Genomic DNA, 21,035 nt, shown 5'->3' with positions numbered 1-21,035 from the left:
GATGAAGACATTGCAAAAGTTTTCAACGAATTCTTCAAAAATATTGGATCTGAACTGGCACAAAATATATTAAACAATCAACAACCTGCAGACGAACCCACGGTTACAAACACTAGAGTATGTGAATTTTTTACACCTGTAGATGAAGAAGAAATGATAAAAATAATCAGCAGTCTCAAATCAGACAGCACACCAGGCCCAGATAACTTCAGACCAGAGCTCTTCAAACAGAACAGTATAACTCTTGCTAGACCATTAACACTGATTGCCAATAAAATCCTAGGAGAAGGTACCTTTCCTCAGTGTTTGAAAGAAGCTATTATATGCCCAATTTTTAAAGCAGGGGACAAGAACGATTTAAACTGTTATAGACCAATATCACTTTTAAATATATTAGCAAAACTTTTTGAGAAATGTATCAAATCAAGACTTATTAACTTCCTTGAAAAGAAACATATTTTATCACCAAATCAATATGGCTTTAAATCAAACTGTAGTACCAATGATGCAATCCACAATGTCATTTCACAAATAACAGAAAAAATCAACTGTGAGGAGAAACCACTGGCAATTTTCCTGAACCTGAAAAAAGCATTTGATACTGTGTCACATGATATTCTGCTGGAGAGACTCTACAACTATGGAATCAGAGGAGTGGCATGGGATCTATTCAAAAGCTACTTGTCAAACCGGACCCAGTGTCAGAGTCAATGGACAAAGAAGCAGCAAGCTCAAAGTTGAATATGGAGTACCGAAAGGTACAGTCCTTGGTCCAACACTCTTCTTGATTTATATAAATACTCTGTGCAGTATGGAAATTGAAGGCAATATCACCACCTTTGCAGATGACACAGTTCTTTAGTTTTCAGGACCAACGTGACCAATAGCATGGAGTAAAGCTGAAACTGGATTACAGAAAATCTCACATTGGCTAAATCAGAATCTGCTCACTCTTAACTATGACAAGACCCACTTTCTAACTTTCTCAGCTACACAACATGGACAGCCCACAGAAAACCTTCTAACAGTCAACTTTTCCAACACCACGGCATTCACTATCCACAGAAAACCAACAATAAAATACCTCGGCATTATACTAGATTCTTTTATACGCTGGGATCATCATATAGATTGCCTCTGCAAGAAGTTAAGAAAAATAATATTCAAGTTCAAAATGCTGAGAGCAATTATAGACGAGAAATGCATGAAGATGGTCTACTATTCCTTAGTTCAGTCTTTGCTTACCTATGGAATTGTAGGATGGGGAGGAACAAACTACGTTCACCTCGACCTCCTTATAAAAGTGCAAGAACTAATAATTAAAATAGTCAAGCAGAAGCCACCCTCGTTATCCATCAGACCAGCTCTACAATGAGTTTGGTGTGATGGACGCAAGACAACTCTACTCCCTAGAAATTATTTGCAGACTGCACAAGAACCCAGAAAGCTTTCAAAACAGAAACCACTGTCATAACACAAGAAATAGAAGCCTACTTATCACGAACGTGGCTAGGAAGGCAACATACCAACGACACTTCAACCACCTAGCACCAAAACTCCACAATTTACTTCCTGTACACATCAAGATAATAGAAAACTCAAGAAAATTTAAATGCGCCGTTAAAAACTGGATCACAACAACTGGAATACATAATATAGAAAACATAGTTTCGAACAATATGTGAGCTCACATACCCAATGTATTTGCACCCCCACTCTAAATTTAATTGTATTACTACTACACCTGCTCTAAAACATGGGTTTCCCATAGTTGAGTAGGTTTAATTTCCGAAAGAATGCAATTTATTTATATTTGTAGTAAATTTAATATATTGTATTTTTGAATATTATGTACATTTTATTGATTAGATTGTTTATTTTTATATTAATTGAAATAAAATTTATTTGTATTGTATTTGTATCATCAATGTGCGTGCATGTATCATGATCATGAGGTCGTTACCTACTTCAGAAAGGGCTAAGTCAAATTGAAAGTACAAGCACACGCGGTAGATACCAGGTACCGTACAAAATTGTTGACCTACAGTTCTTCTTCCTCTTACATAAGAAGCGGAATTATTTGGCAAGACTTTGCTAAACACCAGACTGGAGAGAACAAGCACATGACATCGTATCCGATTGGCCTGTGGTGACCCATGGGACGGACAGACCAGACTGCAAGTAAAAACAAGTTTGTTTTCTCCAATTTAATAATACTGCTGCAATGTAAAACCAGCCTTAGAAAAGTAAATATGTGGTTATTGCTAAGACTCAGGATCTAAATGAACATCAAGTAAATCATTAGTCTATTACTTATATGGAGGAAAAAAGTCACCTACAACAATCTGTAAACTGTAGACCTAAACGTGGAATATTTGACAGAGAGTCTATTATTCCAACTCCAAGTAAAAAACTATAATTGTGATATTTCATTTGTCATACCAATTATTAGTCATTACCAAAAATTATGGATATTTTATTAGCAATGGAATAAGCCTTTATCATATTGCACAATATTATGCATTCCCAAAGGTAGCAAGCCACACTATTCGAAATATCGCATGCAAATTACACTTCAACAACCATTGGAAGTGAATCAATACTGATTCAGATTCTAGTGACGCAAAAATATCAAATCTTTTACAATCTTTTAGATATTTATTCTATTTGTGTCAAAACTGAAGCTATATCATTCATTAGATTCCAAACAGATTATGTTTGTCAAGTTCCGTTTAATCTGATAGAATTCATAAGGATGGGAAAATATCGTACGAACAAGAATCGATGTGTGTGTGTGAGTGTGTGTGTGCGGGGCATGAATAGAACGGCAAGCTATGATATTTTTCATGTCCAGTGTGTGTCCTGTGTGACAGTCTTAATCCTATCAGAGTAAAGATATTTAAAAATCCAGATTATTTGTCTCTGATCCTATGCTACTGGACTTCCAAATTTATACGGAACAGGCTTCAGGAGTTAATTGGTTTTGGGATTATAAATAGCATTGGAAACGTCGATATAGACTAATATCGTGAATTTCTAGATCATGAGTCTTGCAGGTGCATAAACTAACCATATTCCAAGTCAATGTTTCTAATATTTCGGAACATGCACTCTGATAAGCCAACTTTACTGCATATTCCGTGCATGTTCCAAGACACTGAAACAAATGTAGAATAAATTCAAGTATAATATGCAACCTTGTTGATCGCGTGCGGGGATAAATTACCAGGAGGAAGACCTTCACATTGACATTCACTATGAAGCCAGTTTAGTGTGGTAGTCTGTTATTGGGATGGCAAGTTCCTGTTTGGTTTTGAATTTATTGATGAGCAATCATTAAAATGATAGCAACCGTAATGCTGGCCATTGGACGCAGATTCACAACTTGTACAACAAACTAGTTGAGCGAGTTTCATGAGTGATTGATTCATGTGGTAAACAATCGTCACGGCTAAACTCTTCTTTAGAGTTTGAAGCCATTTCTTCATACATTAGGCCTTACTGTAATATTTCTTCACTTTTGCATACGTTTTCCTCCATGATCAACCATTGTTGAGATTGAATGTTTCTTATTTGCTTTTCTCTTTAATGGTTCGAACCAGTAAAACCAATATTAAACAAACGACCAAAAATTACTTGCATAAAGTTTGATATTAGCTATATTATTTACAGTAAAATGCTGCTCTAAAGAAATAGGTATAACAGATTCTGTATATTTATGATGAAAAACATTTCATTTGTTATGAATGTAACCCCTACTATTCCCTAGAAATGTATACCGTACATGAATAATATTATTATCAACAGTGGGAACAATATAAATCTTCCGGCCTGAATATTCATTCATTCCTACAATAAACCAGTATAGTCTAGTGATTGAAATTTCGATCCTTGAGGTGTGCTTATGCACGCTTCTCCTCTAGGAAATACTGAAATGAATTGCATCTAACGGGTGATCCTCATAGAGCATAATCTTATGAACTTATATCCTTGTGCAAATTATCAATGTGGCGATAATTTAGTTGGTGATGATTGTTGAAGCTAAAAATTAGTTTTTTTCAAGGTGCAATACAAGGTGCATTGTTGTCAGGTGTATCTGGAAATCTGTATGAGATAGAGCTCTCTATCTGATCTCAGATTTAGAGCACGAAAATACGCCCAGAGGGATTTTGAATTATACATCTGAATGGTAATAATCTGGAGATATTGATGATCAAAAACTGAGATTCATCAAAATTGATTTTTTAAAAATTTCATTCATTTTTGAAAAATTATAACTCAGTACTCAATAGAGATAAAGAGTTCCGAATGATCTCATTTTATTCAAAATTGTTAAATTAAAAAAAAAGCGGGAGCAAATTTATCCGTCCGATTAACGGATTTGGCGGAAATAGCTGAAAACTGGAAAATGAACCGAAAATACAAGGTTTTTGGTCCACTCTGTATCTAGCACAAGGAAATTTTGCATGAAGAAATTGGTTCTGGACTTTTTTCATGTATCCAAATAATATATAATAAAATCAGAACTACAATATATATTGCAAGCACCAATGTATAAATAGTGACTGGACTAGTAAGTTTGTTGCAGAAATTGGAAAGTAATGTGTAGGTACAAGAGATATAACAGTTTTGCATAAAATATACAGGATTTGAAAATGACGCCTTTCACCAAGGCGAAAGCATAGCCTATACAAAATCTACTTGAAAGATGTTGAATATATTGGCATGGAGTTTATAAATAGAAGCAGAAACCTCTGTCTAGATATTACAATGAATTATTACTGTAACTGATGAACTTTGACCACAACTATATTATTTGCTGTGTTCGGTTGCGATAAGATTAATGCTGTTATTATGCGGAAATATGTAAATATCATAAATGCAAATTATGCACAGAACTTGGAGGTTGTTGATTTCATACACATTTTATCTTAACGATAATAACAAATTACTATAAGATTCATACATAAGTACCACAAGCCGTTCACAGTCCTACATTGCTAGACTGGTAAAGCAAGTCTTACTCTTGGGGAAAACTTGGCAGTTTAATAGGTATTCATCCAATGATTAGTGACTATGCCGATGACCCATGATGTGTCGAGCCGAGCGCCTCCTGCATGGATATACTGTACTGGGGACGCACGACAGTGTAAGGCTGTGCAAAGGCTAAAAAAAAACTTTCTACTGGTGATATTTTTCAAAGTTTTTCGATTTGTATACTATCAAGCTATCAAAATGAAAAAGTTTTCTCAGGAAAACATTTTTTCCCGATCATTACTTTTTGAGATATGAGCGCCTAAAATTTAAATTTTTGGGACAGAACATTTCAAATTCGGTAAGAGATAAATCCATGACATTCAGAGGATAGATTCTTCATGGTATTGTTGAAATATTAAAACCAAAAGTTTCTGAAAATATCAATTTTTGAGAAAGTTATTCAATTTACCAAAAATAACTCAACTAAAAGTTATTTTTTGTCATTTTTAGTAAATTGAATTACTTTTTCAAAAATTGATATTTTCAGAAAATTTTGGTTTTACTATTTCAACAATACCATGAAGACTCTATCCTCTGAATCTCATGGATTTATCTCTTACCGAATTTGAAATGTTCTGTCACAAAAATTTGAATTTTAGGCGCTCATATCTCAAAAAGTAATGATCGGAAAAAAATGTTTTCCTGAGAAAACTTTTCATTTTGATAGCTTGATAGTATACAAATCGAAAAACTTTGGAACATATCACCAGTAAAAAGTTTATTTTTAGCCTTTGCACAGCCTTAATGCCTCCTATCTGTGAGTAAATGCATTCTGCCGTTCTAATACAATGTATGGAAAAAATCCTAGATTGTTGGAATTTTAATGATTCATTTTTTAAATGCGGATTACAAATTCTAATTCAATTTATCCATAAATTGTGCAAGTGAATATTATTGCTATGTTGCTCTAAAATGTATTAAATTGGAAATAGGAGTAGAAGCAGAAATTAATTATGGATTATAAGTACTGGACTGAGGCATTAATATAAATAAATAATAAGAGGAAGCTGAGATTGAGAAATTTATTTACAAAATTAAAGCATTACAGTACAAAATTTAAAAAGCATAAAAATTCATCTATGGAGACAACGCACAAAAATGAATGATAGTTGAAAATACATGAAATGTTTCATAATTGTTGTACCTCAACAAGTCTCGAACAAAAATTTCCGAATTTTTTCTGCACAATTAATTATCTTTTAACTTATTAAGAAAATGAGTTATTTTATCAGACGATATTTAGAAAATGAGTTATTTTATCAGACGATATTTAATGAAAATTTCAAATACTGACATAATATTTGCTTTATTAGAAAAATCTATGAAGTCATAAAAATACTTTCATATAAATATTCTCAGACTAAAAAGCACTCAGAAATATCAAATTGTACAGCATAAATGAATATTTTTCCCAACAAATCAATACATAGAATTTGTACTTATTTGATTAGTAACTTTGTACTATTGTAGAGATACAGTAAAACTAATAAGTTAGCCTCATTATACAATATATTTACATCAAAACCTAAGATTGCTTGAATTAGTAGGTACTTAGTCTAGGCATTTCACCTAGGAAAAATCTAATATTTTTTCTGATCAGCAAAGCAATTATTGTTGTGATCATGTATAATTATTTTACATTATCATTATGATCAACAGCGTAAATATTTTTTCAAATTTTTAGCACCTCTCCCCATACAGGTTTTGAAATTAATCTTATGAAATGTAGAATCTATTGTAGATAGCCTGATATTCTACTACTGTATTGAGAATTTAAGAGTTTAAAATATTGGGAAGTTGGTGATTCAAAGTTTAGTTTCAAGAGAAATTTCCCAACTCAAGGTAGGCTGAACATAAAACATACAGAAAACAGTGTTTTTTGATGTGAAATCCTCATAATTCAGTGAATAATGAATATTTCAATCTAAGAATAGCAACGTATTGATTATAATAATTTTAGAACACCCTTATCTCAGTAAAATGAGCACTAGAAATAATAATTATTCAACATATACTGCTCTAATCTGAATTTCACCATTTTAAACAAACATTGTTGACAAATGAGAGAAAATAAAATAAATTAAATACAATCATAATTTACGTGATGCTCCCAAGGAGTTAGTATTCTAAAAATGTTTGAAATGTCAATAAATTTTAGGTGCCAAGTGAGCAAACAGTTTGAATTTGAAACCATTTTTGATGAGGAATAAGTAGGCTACTTATACTTATAGCAATGTGAGTTATAATCATGCTGAAAAGTTCTTCAGTCTGATGTTGACACTAGATCAATACGATCGTCATTGTTATAAGAGCTTATTCAATTTTTTAAAATTCAATGATAAATTGATAGTGCAAGAGAATGGATGGACAACACGGGAATGAATATATTTTTATAAATTACTATTTTAACAACAGTACCTATTTTTCAATCATATTAGTTTTTTGGTCTTTCAAGAGTAAAAATTATTAAATTTTTATAAATGTTTCTAAAATATGTTAAACTTTCGTTTATGTAAAAATAATCAAATTTTATTCACATACTAGACAATCAATCAGTGCAGTATATTATAGTTCAAGTGCTAAATAATATCTGTCTAGTCTATTCATGTTACGAATGCGGAAGCAAGAAATTAATCGAAATATGCCGATATGAATGCAGTATTCAACTTATAAGGATAGCCAAGAATCGACTATTGTAAACATCGATGGATCGAGTTATCACGACAAATTCATCTTTGACTATTTATCAGTAATTATGAGTTCATAATAATAAAATGATTATAGGTCTATTGAAGTACGGTATTCAAAAGAATACAAAGGGCGGTGAATGATAATACAATTTTTTTGATAGCCGATCAAATTGCATAACCAAGGAAAGAATTGATTCTCTGAATTTCCACCATTAGCAGCACTGCAATTTAAACATGACCTTAAGGCATAATCTTGTTGCCCCCTGAACCATGTTCAGTTTAGAACGTTGATTGTTATCAACAAAAATAGATGAATTTCATTGAAGCAATGGTAACAAATAATCATTGATAACTTATAATTGTTTCAATTAAATAGTTGATGCACTTTTTGAGAGATAAACTGTTTACAAAAGTCTAGATCTTGAATTAACTTGATCACTTATATTTATTTATTTTTCAAGTATTGGAATTGCATAGTTCACTAATAGTTTGAAACTGTAAATAAATGTTTTTTTTTTATTTTGAACTAATGTTATCACCACTATATAGCTTTGCAGTTATCATTAAATAAAAAAAATATTATGAAACCTATGACATGGAGGATGGGTTTGGAAGTTCAAGTATGAGTACAGTATTTGGCCGTTTAGAAATGTAAGAGGTCGGGCTGCTCACCAGCTTATGGGAAATGAGTTTAGTCACCAAACAGCTTCTTTCCGAGCTCCATGAACCTGTGCTTGCGACACATGGCCAGCGCGTTGTTCTCCTTGAGCACCTGTGTGATACTGTTGTTGGCTTCCACCAGGTTACACAGGAAATCTTCATAAGCAGACTTTGTGTTCGATGGAATTCCACCAATTTTGACTTTATTGAGTGTTTCGACTATGCCCTGCACCCATCCACTTTCGATGGCGAACTCGGAGATCCAAGGGATTGCACCCAGAACAGCACTCATGGTTTGCATGCCCAGAAACCACAACTCCATCAGCTCCATCCACTTCTCCTTGTAGGACAGTGCCACCACCAGACTGTTGTCACTGCTCTCATCCACGTTGAACGCATCCCACAGGAACCTGATTGTTGCTTGAATGTACCGGCAGATCGAAAAGTCGTTCTTATTCACACGTTTTGAGTGCTGCTTCAACAGTAGCAGACCGAACACAGCCATGTTACCGTGCAGAACCAAGTTCTCAGCAATATTTTTCAAATCAGGCAGGTTGTTGAACAAAAATTTCAAGATTGTCGCAAACGTACTACTCTCCTCAACCATCTTTGGTTCCAATACAGTGATGTTCATGAATATATTACAAATGCTGATCATAGCTGCTCGCGAGTCCTTCATATCTTCAAGAAGTTTAGCAGGAAGTTCTTTTTCTGGTTCCTTCTTCACTTTGTTCCTCTCAGATTTTGGTATAGGAGGTTTTTTGTAATGAACTATCGACCAATGAAATGCAAGGCACTCATGCAAAACTTCATCTTCTTTAACTTCTAGTAGGATTTTACGCGCCTGATCTTCAACAGTGAGATGACATAGGGCTGGCAGGAGAAGTCGAAGGACGTCTATCTGACTCAGAGGATCTTGATCTGGCAGAGCGGCCTGAGATTTGTTCTCCATGCGTACTTTTTCAGTTATGTAACGGGCTCTATAGGCATAGAAAGTATCATTTGCAAAACCGAGTATGAAGGGTAGAATCTGGTAGATTGCATTGCGCATGGCCTGAGTCTCTTGGGCCAGCCATGCTGCTAATACTCTGACCATAGCACAGATAAAAACTTTTTCTTCCACAGTCATTTTAGTGTTCTTATTGCTCTGTGAATCCTTGGCAAGCTTGGATAGTACATTGATAACAGCTGCAAATGCCCCTTTCAGAGCGGTATATATTTGCTGTTTTTCTTTTTGCTCAAGTTCAAAAGTATCTGAGTTGGCTTCTGCTGCGATAAAAGAGATGGCATGTTCTAGAAATACAAAACAAGCTGAGACCAATTCGGCATTATCAATGATGTTTTTGAAATTTTTATCTTCGAGCTGCATACGAACTTCTATTGAGCACAACTGTACTAGTAGTAGGAAGAATTGGCGCGGTTTGTTTTCATCAGTCAAACACCACTCCACTCCAAGGACATCAACAATAACAGAAGCTAATTTCAATGCAGGGTCACGCTGAGCCTTGCCTATTTTACTAGTAAGAATATCATTCAAACCTTTGAAGATAGAAGCTTTCCATGATTCTTCACCAGCAGTTTCAGCTACAACCTGTTTTTGGCAGTTGAACAGCAACGAGTACATAATACTACATAGTTCAAATTTTCTTTCATCCTGATCTGTCTCAAAATCCAAAGCTATCTTGTTCATGAGGCCGTGAAATGGTTTAGGGCTATCACCTTGCCAGACTGCAGGACCAAATCGACTAGCGAGCGATACCAGAATGTTCAGTGCTTCATCAGTTTGAAAACTTTGTTGAGAGTATATTTCCGACAGCTTTGAAACCGCTCCCATCTCAAATAGTGCATTTTGTCCAGCTTCATACGACGCTATACTAAGTAGGCATTGGTAAGCTTCGCTAACAATTATCAAATAGTCATCAAAATCATCATCATCAGCTTGTTGAACAATATCAAAAAACACTGGGATATTGTTAAGCATCTCAGGATGAGAGGCAAGCTCTTTTTCATTACAAAAACTAGACAAAACAGACATTGCAACTGATTTATAAACCAACGGAGGACAATCTGTAGGAACATCAGATGTCAGCAAAAGTCTCTTGAGAAAATTAAATCCAATGGCTTCAAAGAGGGCTTTCTTACAAGCTGAATCACACATTGGACCTTTAACTAATTTGGTCACCATAAACAGTGCGGCGAACTTTTCTGTATCATTGCTTGCAGCTTTTAGTATTGTCACACACTTAGCAACCGGATCAGGAAGATTAGCAGCCATTGTAGAACAGTTCAAATTCACTCGTAGAACTCAAAACAAACGTTTCTCTAAAACACAAAGCCGACAAGAGCGTAACATCACCTCATAGACGAGCAGAAGTGAACTGAAAGTGCATTTAACCCGAATAGATTCAGTGCCAACGAAAGATATTTGGAACACCCGACTAGCTAGAGCAGTCTAAAATGGGAGTGTTCTAGGGTTTCTACATTTAAAGTTTACAAAATCTATTTTTAGATTCAGTTCATAAATTCTCCACTAAACGTAACTTTTCTTCGAATAACCTATATGCTTCACCACCACAAACGTAGGCTATGCCATGCAGTTCAAGCCAAAAAAAAACCACTACACACACTCAGTGATCAGAGATTACGGAACACTACTGCGCATGCGTATGTATAAGAATGGAAATAGAACCGTATTATTAGAGTATTTGTATAGAAAACTAATACTATATTTCATACCTTTTCAATTGCTTTTCTGTCACCATGTTTTGTTGGAATCAAAGTATTGTCCAAATCAAACAAAATAGTAGTCACTGTCTTCATCTGTCTTCCTTTCGGAGCCATTTCAGTTTCTGTTCTGTTTTCTGCTAGAAATGACAATTGACAACTGAGTATAATGAATGAGCATGAACCATGGAGTGGCTGCTGGCTTTGTTCGATGCTTGCAGCTGATTCCATGAGAAAACAGATGAGTCCACTCTACATGGAGTCAAGAGTACTTGTTGGTAATTTTGAATTGCTTGAATATAGAGTGGTCAAAAATTAGTTGTTTGAATAGTGTATTTCAAAAATGTACTTGATACTTGTTGTTATCCCACTGGAAACGCTGCTGCGTCGTGGTCGTCGATCTGCAGAAACTCCTTTACAGAGTTATAAGGTCTGGCTATAGTGAGGTCTACGTTATAATGACAGTATTTGATCAACTTTGGTTTTGCTATCCTTGTCTATCATTCGACAAAGCCGGTAATACTATCCTTTTCTAGGTCCAAAACGGTGCCAATTATGTTTTTGATGGTGTAGAAATATGATTGATGCAGAGAATCGGCATCGATATTCTTCTATCTTTATCCACTGTCATTATAACGTGGACCTCATTATAGCAGGTAGGTCTTCAGTGCCCTCTTGAACCTGTCCTCCCTCTCTATTGTTCTAATGTTCGCTGGAACCCTATTGAATATGGTGGAGCTGAGGAATTTGGACCCATTTCTGGCTAAAGTAGATGTCACCTGCTCCACATGAATCAATCCCGCTTGTCGAGTGTTGTATGGATGGACTGCCTCATTTCTAATAAACAATTCTGGCTTTCTCTTCACCATCATGGCCGACTCCAAGATGAATGTTGATGGCAGAGACAAAATATTCAATTGACGAAAAAGTAGCCTACAATGCGCTAAGTATGGTGCTCCACAAATTGTTCATACAATACGCTTTTGTAACAGAAAAATTATTTTTGCCAATGTGCTTCCACCCCACATTGTTATACCATAACTCATTATGCTACTAAAACATCCATATTATACCTTCATGAAAATAATATCATTTTCTACAATAGGTAAGAGTCTACGAATCAAGTAACATATTGATGTCAATTTTGCAGACACATTTTCAATGTGCTGATTCCATCGAAGGTTACTATTCAAAGTGATCCCAAGATATTTTGTGGATTCATTTACTGCAATACTACAGCCGTCCAGTTGTCCAGTTTAAGCAGTGGTGATTGAAGAACTTGATTACATTTGTTTTGCCTCTGTTTAGTATCAACTGTTTATTGGTGCACCATTCCTGCATTTGTTGTAAACCTCTTTGCGTTCTGTTTCTTAGCTGTTCATGATTGTTTCATGATGAGCTTACATCATCAGCAAACATCCATATTCCTCCCTCCATAATCGATTCAGGCAAATCGAGACTCCTGTATTTGAAACTTCCAGAATTTTGGAATGATAGTGCTTGGTCAAGCTATCCACACCAGTATGCCTCACACAAACCGTCTGTCTTCTGTTTGAAAGATAAGTTGCAATCCATTTCAATGCCATACCCCCAATTCCCAGAGTCAGCAGCTTCCTTATCAATTTCTTGTGTGGGATAAAGTCAAAGGCCTTAGTCATATCGTAGAATATGCACATTGATTCTTCCTTTGCATTCAAATTCTCATATATGTTGATCAACAGTTCGAATATTGCATCTGCTGTTGACCGACCCTTTCTGAATCCAAACTGTTGAGAAGTGAAGATGTTTTTTCTTTCAATAAAAATAGAAAGTCTTTTGAGAAATATGATTTCAAAAATTTTTGAAAATACACTTTGAACTGCAACAGGTCTGTAGTTTCTGACATTTTTTGTTTCACTGTTCTTAGGAATTTGTACTAATTTTGATATCTTAATCTGCTTTGGAAATGTGCCAGTCTCGAAGGATTTATTTATCATCATAGTTAGAGGCTTGTTGATTATATGTTTACAATGTCTCAGCAGACTGCAAGGTATCTCATCAATTCCATGTGATTTATCAATATGTTGTCAAATTACTTTTTAAATTGGGTAGAATTCTCTATCTGATAAATCCACCCTTTTCTATTCCCGCACTGTTGCCAAATGCTATGGAGAATTATTTATGAACCATTGTGAGGTCCACATTAAAAAGGCAGCAACTGATTTAACATTGGTGTTGCTATCCTTGTCATTTGACAGAGCAGATGGCCCTAACCTTTTGTAACTTCTTACTATTGCCAAATTTGATGAATTTGTAGATTATTGTCAGTCAGGTCGTGTACCTGGAAATCTATGTGGAATAGAGCATTGGTCTCAGATTTTGGAGCACGAAATTAGTGCAGTGAGATTTTGAAATGTATACGATACCAATCAGAAGAATTGTTGTTCAAAAGCTAAAATTTATTAAAATAGTTTTTTTCCTAAAATTTCACTTATTATTTAAAAATTGTAACCCAGTACTCATTGAAGATAAGAGTGTTCCCAATGATCTCATTCTATTAAAAATTTCATAATCTAAAAAAAGGCAAGAGCAACTTTATCTGTCTGATTACAGGATATAATGGAAATAGTTGAAAACTGGAAAATGAGGTTTTTGGTATATACCACTCTGTATATATAGCACAAGGAAATTTTGCATGAAAAATCTGGTTCTGGACTTATGGACTTTTATGTGTCCAAACAATATATTAAAAAATCAGAACTACAATATAAATTGTAAACACCGATGTAACTATTGTAAGTATGGTGACTGGACTATAACAAGAATCAACAAGAATTCACAAGTAATATCATATCATTTATACCTGGATGTCTCGAATCAAAGGCATGTTAATTATGGGTTATTGCTGTAGGGTCATTCATCAGCCCTTTCATTATGTTCTGTTTCTTCAAAAAAAAAAAAAAAAAACAAACAAAAAAACATGAGGATAATGTCCTTCTCAGACTTGAGGGATCATTGCTGGCCTCTCTTCAAGAGTCTTGGAATCCTCTGTGTTCAGCCAGTGAGCTATGTTCTGTGCTCAATACCAGACATGATGCCTCATTGGAGATACCTCGCAGCATACTGGCTGTAACTTACAACAGCTTCCTAAAACAGGCTATAGAATCTAAATATCCAATGTGTCATGAGATATCCATGTTGTAAAATATTTTTTCAATAGTCTCCCCAAGGAGATACCATAAAAGGCAAACCAAACTAGATTCCATACAATTGTGAAGAACAAACTCATTGGAATACCACTCTATCAATACCTATTACTTATTGAGTAATTGTAGGTATTGTCTTTACTCATTGTTAGGGGGGTTGAAGGAGTCTCTTTTTGCAGATCCAGCTCCTCCACAACATTTCCAATATCATTGGAAGATATATATTTTCTTGATGGATGAATAATATAAACACTCAATATATTTATATATTTTCCTGTGGCAGTTGGACTGCATCAAGGATCCTCTCTCAGCCCTTACATCTTTGATCTTATGATGGACGTTTTGGGTTAGAACATTAATGAACCAGCCCCTTTGGAATATATTATGTTTGCGGATGACATAGTCCTGATTGATGCCATTAGAGATGGAGTAGGAAGGAAAGAACTGGTGTACAGGGGGTTAAAGATCAGCCATAAGAAAACGGAGTACATGGTTGTTAATGGAGAGGAGGACATTGGAGAATGTGTTTTATTAGATGAAGGGGTGAAAGGTGAATAGCTTCAAATATATTGGTTCACATTTAGCCTCACATTAGATGGAAATGTCGATGTAGAAATAGACCATATATTGAATAAAATCTGGGTGGAGAAATTAGAGAGACGTTTCAGAAGTATTATGTGGCAGGAAAATCAGTGTGAAAGGTAAGGTCAATAAGACAGTTATAAGGCCAGCAATCATTTATGGTGCGGGGACATGGCCTATTATAAATTCACAGGAAATGAAACTAGATATGCCCGAAATGAAGATGCTTAGGTAGATGTGTGGAGTGACAACACTGGATAGGATTAGGAATGAAAGAATTAAAGGGACAACTAAGAAAGGTGGTACAGGTGTCCAAGAAGGTTCAGGAGCGGAGGCTTCAATGGTATGGCCATGTTAAGGGAAGAGATGGACAATACCTGGGAATTAGAATCTCTGATATGATAGTAGTGGGTAGAAGAGAGAGGGGAAGGCCGAGGAGATGATGGAGGGATTGTGTGGAGTGGGATTTGAGGGGCACGGGAATGGAGCTGGATGGTGGTGAATATGAGGACAGAGGCGTTTGGAGGCGGCTAACCAGAAACAGCGACCCTATATTATATAGACATGGGAATAAACTGAATAAGAAGATATTTATATATTGATAATAATGAACAGTTGATATTACATCAGATAGGTACCAGTATCAGCTATCCTCCATAGAAGGCAGTGGTAAGGCAGATAATTGGCAACACTATTTTCCTATTTTTCTCAACTGCCATCGTGGACGTCACTATGATCAGAGTGAACTGATACAAGGTGCCTTACGCTATCTTTTCTTTATGCTATAATATTCAAGATTATAACGATGTAATTTGAGAACATTGAAATTCGGTCAAATTCTCCTACGTAGAATCTACAAATTCACTCTTGCGTAAATTTGTATAGTGCCACTTCACAAAAGTTCTGTGAATGCGAGAATGAGGATTGAAAATATCAAATTTGATATACTCTTAATACAATAAGGGAAATTATTGTCAATCTTCTTTTGAAATTGTAACCGAATTTTTTTGTATCAAACCTATACAAAACGTTCATAATTCAAAATTATCTAGAAGGTCACGAACACATGTTCAGCAGAAGGCGCCAGAAGCAGAAAGCACATAGCTCAAGAGAACTCGAAGCTCGAACTGCAAACAAAAAGAAAACATAATAAGGATTATTAATTTAGTATTTCAAATTGGATCTCCGTGCAATACAATCATGTAAAATTAAGTTTAAAAATGAAATATATAAAGACATAATGTCATTCAAAACATCCCAATCTATGTATGTTTGAAGAGGTGAGTTCTAATAGAAATTTTCAATTCTTGTATTGAGGTTATGCGTAAAGTATTATATCAATTTAAAACTTGTGGTAATTATTCATATTGAATGAAAAAGACAATTTCTTAGTCTTTTTCATTCAATTTAAAACAATAATGATGAAATCAATTATCAATTTTAAACAATAATAATTAGTACAGAACGGATACATCACGTATTCCTTTATCAAATTATAATATTTCAATAAAAAAATATTGAATCATAAAAAAGGAAGACAATATTCATTACTTTGTGACTGGTTAGGGTAGATATACCGTAGTGATGATTCTGAGAAAGTGAGGTCTACAACCTTCTAGCCGTGACCCTAAGTACCAGGGGCCGGGGCAATTTTTGTTTTAGTTATAATTTTGCTTCCATTTGCTTTACTGTCTATTGTCACCCATGTAAATTCCTGTCAGTACACTTAAACTTGTAGAGTGTTCTGTGACTTGTTGTTTTCGTGAAATGACGTTTCTGGGTCCCAGGGACCCAAGGGTCACGACTAACGTAACTTTTTTTGCTTTTTTCAAATGCAAATTTTTATGCAATAGTAATTGGATTCAAACAGTCAATATGTTTATTTTGAACAGAGACTTCGAAGAATGTACAAATTGACTTCTAGATCTCTTATTTCAATGTCATTGGTGATACTTGTAATAAATTCATAGTTCAATATAAGAATACTGACCCAGAGACCCTGAGTGGAATGATAGTGAAACCAATGAACTTCAGGTGATCCCAGGAATATTATAAACCTCCCCTCAAAGTAAACTTTATGAGACCTTATATATTTTTAATGCTTCTAGTAGTGTTTCATGTAGGTTTTAGGATTTATAATAGTATTGATCACTATAATTTCATAAGTCTTGCAAAGATTGTGCAACATGAAATTGAGGGTAGGGTAAAAACTATCCCAAGAGTGAACTATGACCTTTCAATTTTTTTTCCTATCTTTCTAGTAGTGTTGCATGTAAGATCCATCATAATATTCATCACTAGAATTTTTTGTTCACTTTATATAAAATAATAACCAAACGCCACTTTTCACTACCCTAAAAATGCAAGGTTTCACAAATTTATTTTATAATTAGGTTATAAAAAAGATCGATTTCTGCTTCACATAAGTGTTCAATGCGTTCATCAATAACCCTTGGACATATTGGAATCACAGAATAACATTATATTATCCTGAAATATATTGAAATATTCAATATGAAAGAAGTGGGTCCCTGGGACCCAGGGTCACGACTAACGTCAGAAAAAATAGGGTCACGACTAGAAGGTTATAATTGCAGTGGAAAAAGATACTGTAGAAGCGACAGATAAGAAAGATAGGGCAACAGCGTTGCCGATTGTCAGCCTTGTTACTTCAACAGTTTAGTAGATATTTCAAGGAATGTGCAAAAATGTATTTTTTCTTTAAAAAGTAGTCAACTTGTTAATTTAGTGATTAATAGGTATTTTAAGCTATTGGATTTTGTAAAATAATAAATTATGAATGAAAAATATCCAGTCACTTGATATTCTAAACTCAAAATTTATTGAAGTACCGTATTCTGAAAAATTAAAAACTTTGATTCGACTATTTCTGAACCTATTGAAGCTACAAAAGAACTATAAAAATAATGTCGGCGAAAATTTCAACTTTCCACCAATCAATGTAACATGGTTGTACTCGTCTTGGCCTCCTCTATCGTTATATATAGTTGTAGGTATCAATGCTGGATCTCGCAAACTACTAAATTCCTGTGTAGTATAAAAGAAGCCACCCATCAGTAATATTTGCTACACCTTCCCCAAAACTTTAAGATCCTTACAAATGTTCGTGTGAATGGGAATCTTTCTAAGAAAATTCAAGCACCATATAGCCTAAGTTCAAAAAGAGCTCATCTATGGTAGAAGAAAGCATGATCTCTCTTGTTTTAATGTACTGTTTCTGTTATCTATAGGCCCCCACGATTAAAAAATTAAATATTTGCAATCAGCATTTCCACGTGTTTTATATTTTTCAAGTCAATCATTCTTCATTTCAATTGCTATAATTTTTATGCTTTTCCTGCATGGTATTACTGTTCTTTAATATTACGTCCGCTGAAAAATCGCATAATCGGTGCACATAACCTTATAGCCAGTAAGTTTAAGTATTTTTTACTAGGAAACTAATTTTTATCGTTCAACTTTTTCACACAGATTCACTACTTGAGAACTTGGGAATTCGTGTGAAATGATTATCATAATACTTCAAACTTTCCCTGAATGTATTGGGAAACATTGCCACTTGGAAAATGCCTTCTTTGTTCAGCGGCTATCATATTTTCATATGCAAGGCGAATTTGAGTAACTTGAGACGAACAATGCTTAGTACCAAGGTGAAAGAAAATGGTGGTTGCATATATGAGAGCATAGTGCTCTCCAAAGCACCAACTCACATTGTCATTGACGATGCACTGTGTAATGATGCTGATGGATGTCTGAATATACTGAACGAAGCTGGATATAGAGAAGGACTGGAGTGTGAAATTGTTCGGTAAGTTGTGTTTTCACTTTCAACTTGACTGCAAACATTGTAAAATGTCATCTGATTCAGTTCTGTTGATTTTCCTTTGTACCAATTATCAATTTGAACCATGTTCCACTATTGTATCAATGTTTTGTCCACTATAGTCTTATAATGCTTATTTCTATTGAACAAGAACATTTCACCATCATTCACCATAGTTACTTCTGATTTTAAAAGTAACGTAAGTTTCAAGGTAATCGATTTTTTTAAATAGGTACAGAACATGCGAATCTATGCATCAATCATCAATTTCATTGATAGAACAATAAAATCAAGGAAATCTCAATTGTCTCTGAGATACAGGCCTAACAAGAAATAGTGAAGATGTGCCTTACATTAATGTAATTAGTAACCAGTGATAAATTAATACGAAAAATGTATAGTAAACATTTTGTGTTACATTGTGTCTTACATTGCTAGGCACCTAGAATAATATATACCTATTTTCAGACTGAAATCTTCTTATTTATTCTTGAGATAATTATTATATTCCAGGTTGGAATGGATATGTGAATGTCTAAGCCAGAACTCTCGTTTGAGTTGTAAGCCCTTCCTGGTAAATCTTGATTCCAATGTTACAGCAAATAATGTCAAAGACAGCGATGAGGAGAAAAATGACAGCGAAACTGAATTTTCTCAACCAACAGACGAGCCACCAACTAAGAAATTCAAAGGAGAGGAGGTATGTTTTATTATCAGTTTTCATGTATGAACTACTGTTTATGCAAATAGAAAAATCTTCACCTCAAACCATAGTAATATTAGTCATTCTATGCGAAACACGTTCTACATCCCAGTTTCTAGAAATCTTCTGTTAGTTATTCCGGCAATACTAATAATAAAGATCTTACAAGTAAACTCAGTAAAATCTCATCTCGACTTGACATAATAGCAGAGATAGTTGAATTGCATTGGAGAGTCAAATTTTGGAAATCGAGCTAAATAATCACCTTTTATATTGGAAAAAATTACTTGAAATTATCACAACCTCTTCAATGTATGAGTTGTTTAATGTATAAAGCTGGTTTCCCACATATTAGTGACAGTGTAAGTGACCTGCACAGTGAGAATATAACTGCCATGAGTTACAATTGGACTATTCCCACTTAGCCTGGTCGAGTGAGTATGCATTCCATAGTCCGTCCCATTAGAATTCATGGAAATTATATTATCACTGTAACGGGCATGTTCACTGTCACTGACATGTGCGAATACAGCTTGAGTCATTTCATTCAATGCGGGTCAATCTACCAATTACTACAAAATGGTAAACCAATCAAGTCTATCCTTATTCGAACAAATAATAGTTTTATCTTCCCATTCCAAAAAACAAAAAATCTAGCCAACAATATTTTGATGTAAAACACATTCTTCTATTGCTATTTATGAAGTTATTTGATCTAATGTTGTCCACATTCACAATAAGGTTGAGTAATGAAGACTTTTACACTTTTAATATATCTGGTTAATTTAGAAAAGGGTTTTTTCAATGATGGTATTCTGACAAATTTCAGGCTCCAAAGTACTTATGCTCGCTTTCATCGCTATCAACAGATTTGAAAGGCTCTCAGAATAAGAACCAAGCCGTAATCACAGAGCTGCAGAAATTGGCTGATGCATTCAGGGCTCGAGGGGATCAATGGAGGACGTACAGCTATGAAAAAGCCATCAGCGCCATCAAAAACTACGGCAAGGAAATAACCAGCTATGATGTAATTATGTTTAATGTCAAATTTATTATTAGTGAAAAATGAAATAGGCCTAGTCATCTGGATTTAGCTTTGAAAATACAGTAGAAGAAAAAACGATCCTAGTCAATTGTTCAAAAGGGAAATTAAGATAAAAATATAATTATATGATGTGAATGAATTATAATTATCGAAGAGTGACTGTTTCAAGTAAAACCTTTGGGAGGTCTAACACATTGAACTCTCTCAATTTCTCAAACTATTTTTTGCCAATATTTTATTAACATTTTTTCTGTACCATATAGAATACTAGTTATGAATAAATTAATGAATATGGAATTTTTCTACATCCCACTCGGGCTTATGCCTAGGGTTGTCCACTTTTATTTCACAATTTTATATTTTTTCTTTGTTATTTCGTATTATGTACGTTTGTAAAATAAATGAATTGATTGAATCAAAATAGTCCAATCCTTTAGTAATTCCTTGAATGAAAGTTATGCGTATTGCTTTTCTCCAGAATTATTATAATACAGTACCGTATTGCCTAAGTATAGGTTTTCCTTATAATCAATCATAATAATTCAGAGTCCAAATATTGGTGTCC

The 21,035-nt window shown here is 34.4% G+C and overlaps 3 protein-coding genes across 5 annotated transcripts in view; 1 reads left to right on the top strand and 2 right to left on the bottom strand.

The window, feature by feature from the left end:
- The window catches only part of LOC111044544 (N-acylneuraminate-9-phosphatase), a 26,271-nt gene extending 14,990 nt beyond the window's left edge, over window positions 1–11,281 (bottom strand). Inside the window, exon 1 of the mRNA XM_039427193.1 lies at window positions 11,124–11,281. Within this exon, the coding sequence (XP_039283127.1) occupies window positions 11,124–11,228 (105 nt within the window). The 5' untranslated portion in view covers window positions 11,229–11,281. The remainder of the gene's footprint in view (window positions 1–11,123) is intronic.
- Window positions 5,103–21,035, top strand: LOC120351123. 3 transcript variants are annotated; one of them, XM_039427194.1, is made up of 4 exons: window positions 5,103–5,149; window positions 18,483–18,707; window positions 19,236–19,422; window positions 20,255–21,035. In XM_039427194.1, exons 1-4 carry the CDS (start codon window positions 5,118–5,120, stop codon window positions 20,492–20,494), a joined length of 684 nt encoding a protein of 227 aa, XP_039283128.1. In that variant the 5' UTR covers window positions 5,103–5,117; the 3' UTR covers window positions 20,495–21,035. The 3 variants fall into 3 exon arrangements, with proteins under 3 accessions (XP_039283128.1, XP_039283130.1, XP_039283129.1); XM_039427196.1 differs by lacking the exon at window positions 5,103–5,149 and adding an exon at window positions 15,975–16,158 and having other exon boundaries at window positions 20,255–21,025; XM_039427195.1 differs by lacking the exon at window positions 5,103–5,149 and adding an exon at window positions 15,975–16,158 and having other exon boundaries at window positions 18,371–18,707; window positions 20,255–21,013.
- On the bottom strand, window positions 6,046–11,082 carry LOC111063175 (neurochondrin homolog). The gene has a single exon (XM_022350860.2). The coding sequence runs from the start codon at window positions 10,660–10,662 to the stop codon at window positions 8,419–8,421; it is 2,244 nt and encodes a 747-aa protein (XP_022206552.2). The 5' UTR covers window positions 10,663–11,082; the 3' UTR covers window positions 6,046–8,418.

The sequence above is a fragment of the Nilaparvata lugens genome, chromosome 4 (genome assembly GCF_014356525.2).
Source record: "Nilaparvata lugens isolate BPH chromosome 4, ASM1435652v1, whole genome shotgun sequence".
Classification (NCBI taxonomy): Eukaryota; Metazoa; Arthropoda; class Insecta; order Hemiptera; family Delphacidae; genus Nilaparvata; species Nilaparvata lugens.
This window is presented reverse-complemented; position numbering and strand designations above follow the sequence as displayed.

Coding starts and splice junctions, on each gene's coding strand:
- LOC120351123 (XM_039427194.1), top strand. CDS start 5,118: ATGGATATACTGTACTGGGGACGCACGACAGT. Junction 5,150..18,482: donor TACTGGGGACGCACGACAGT/GTAAGGCTGTGC, acceptor TTCTTTGTTCAG/CGGCTATCATATTTTCATAT. Junction 19,423..20,254: donor AGAAATTCAAAGGAGAGGAG/GTATGTTTTATT, acceptor GACAAATTTCAG/GCTCCAAAGTACTTATGCTC.
- LOC111063175 (XM_022350860.2), bottom strand. CDS start 10,662: ATGGCTGCTAATCTTCCTGATCCGGTTGCTAAGTGTGTGACAATACTA.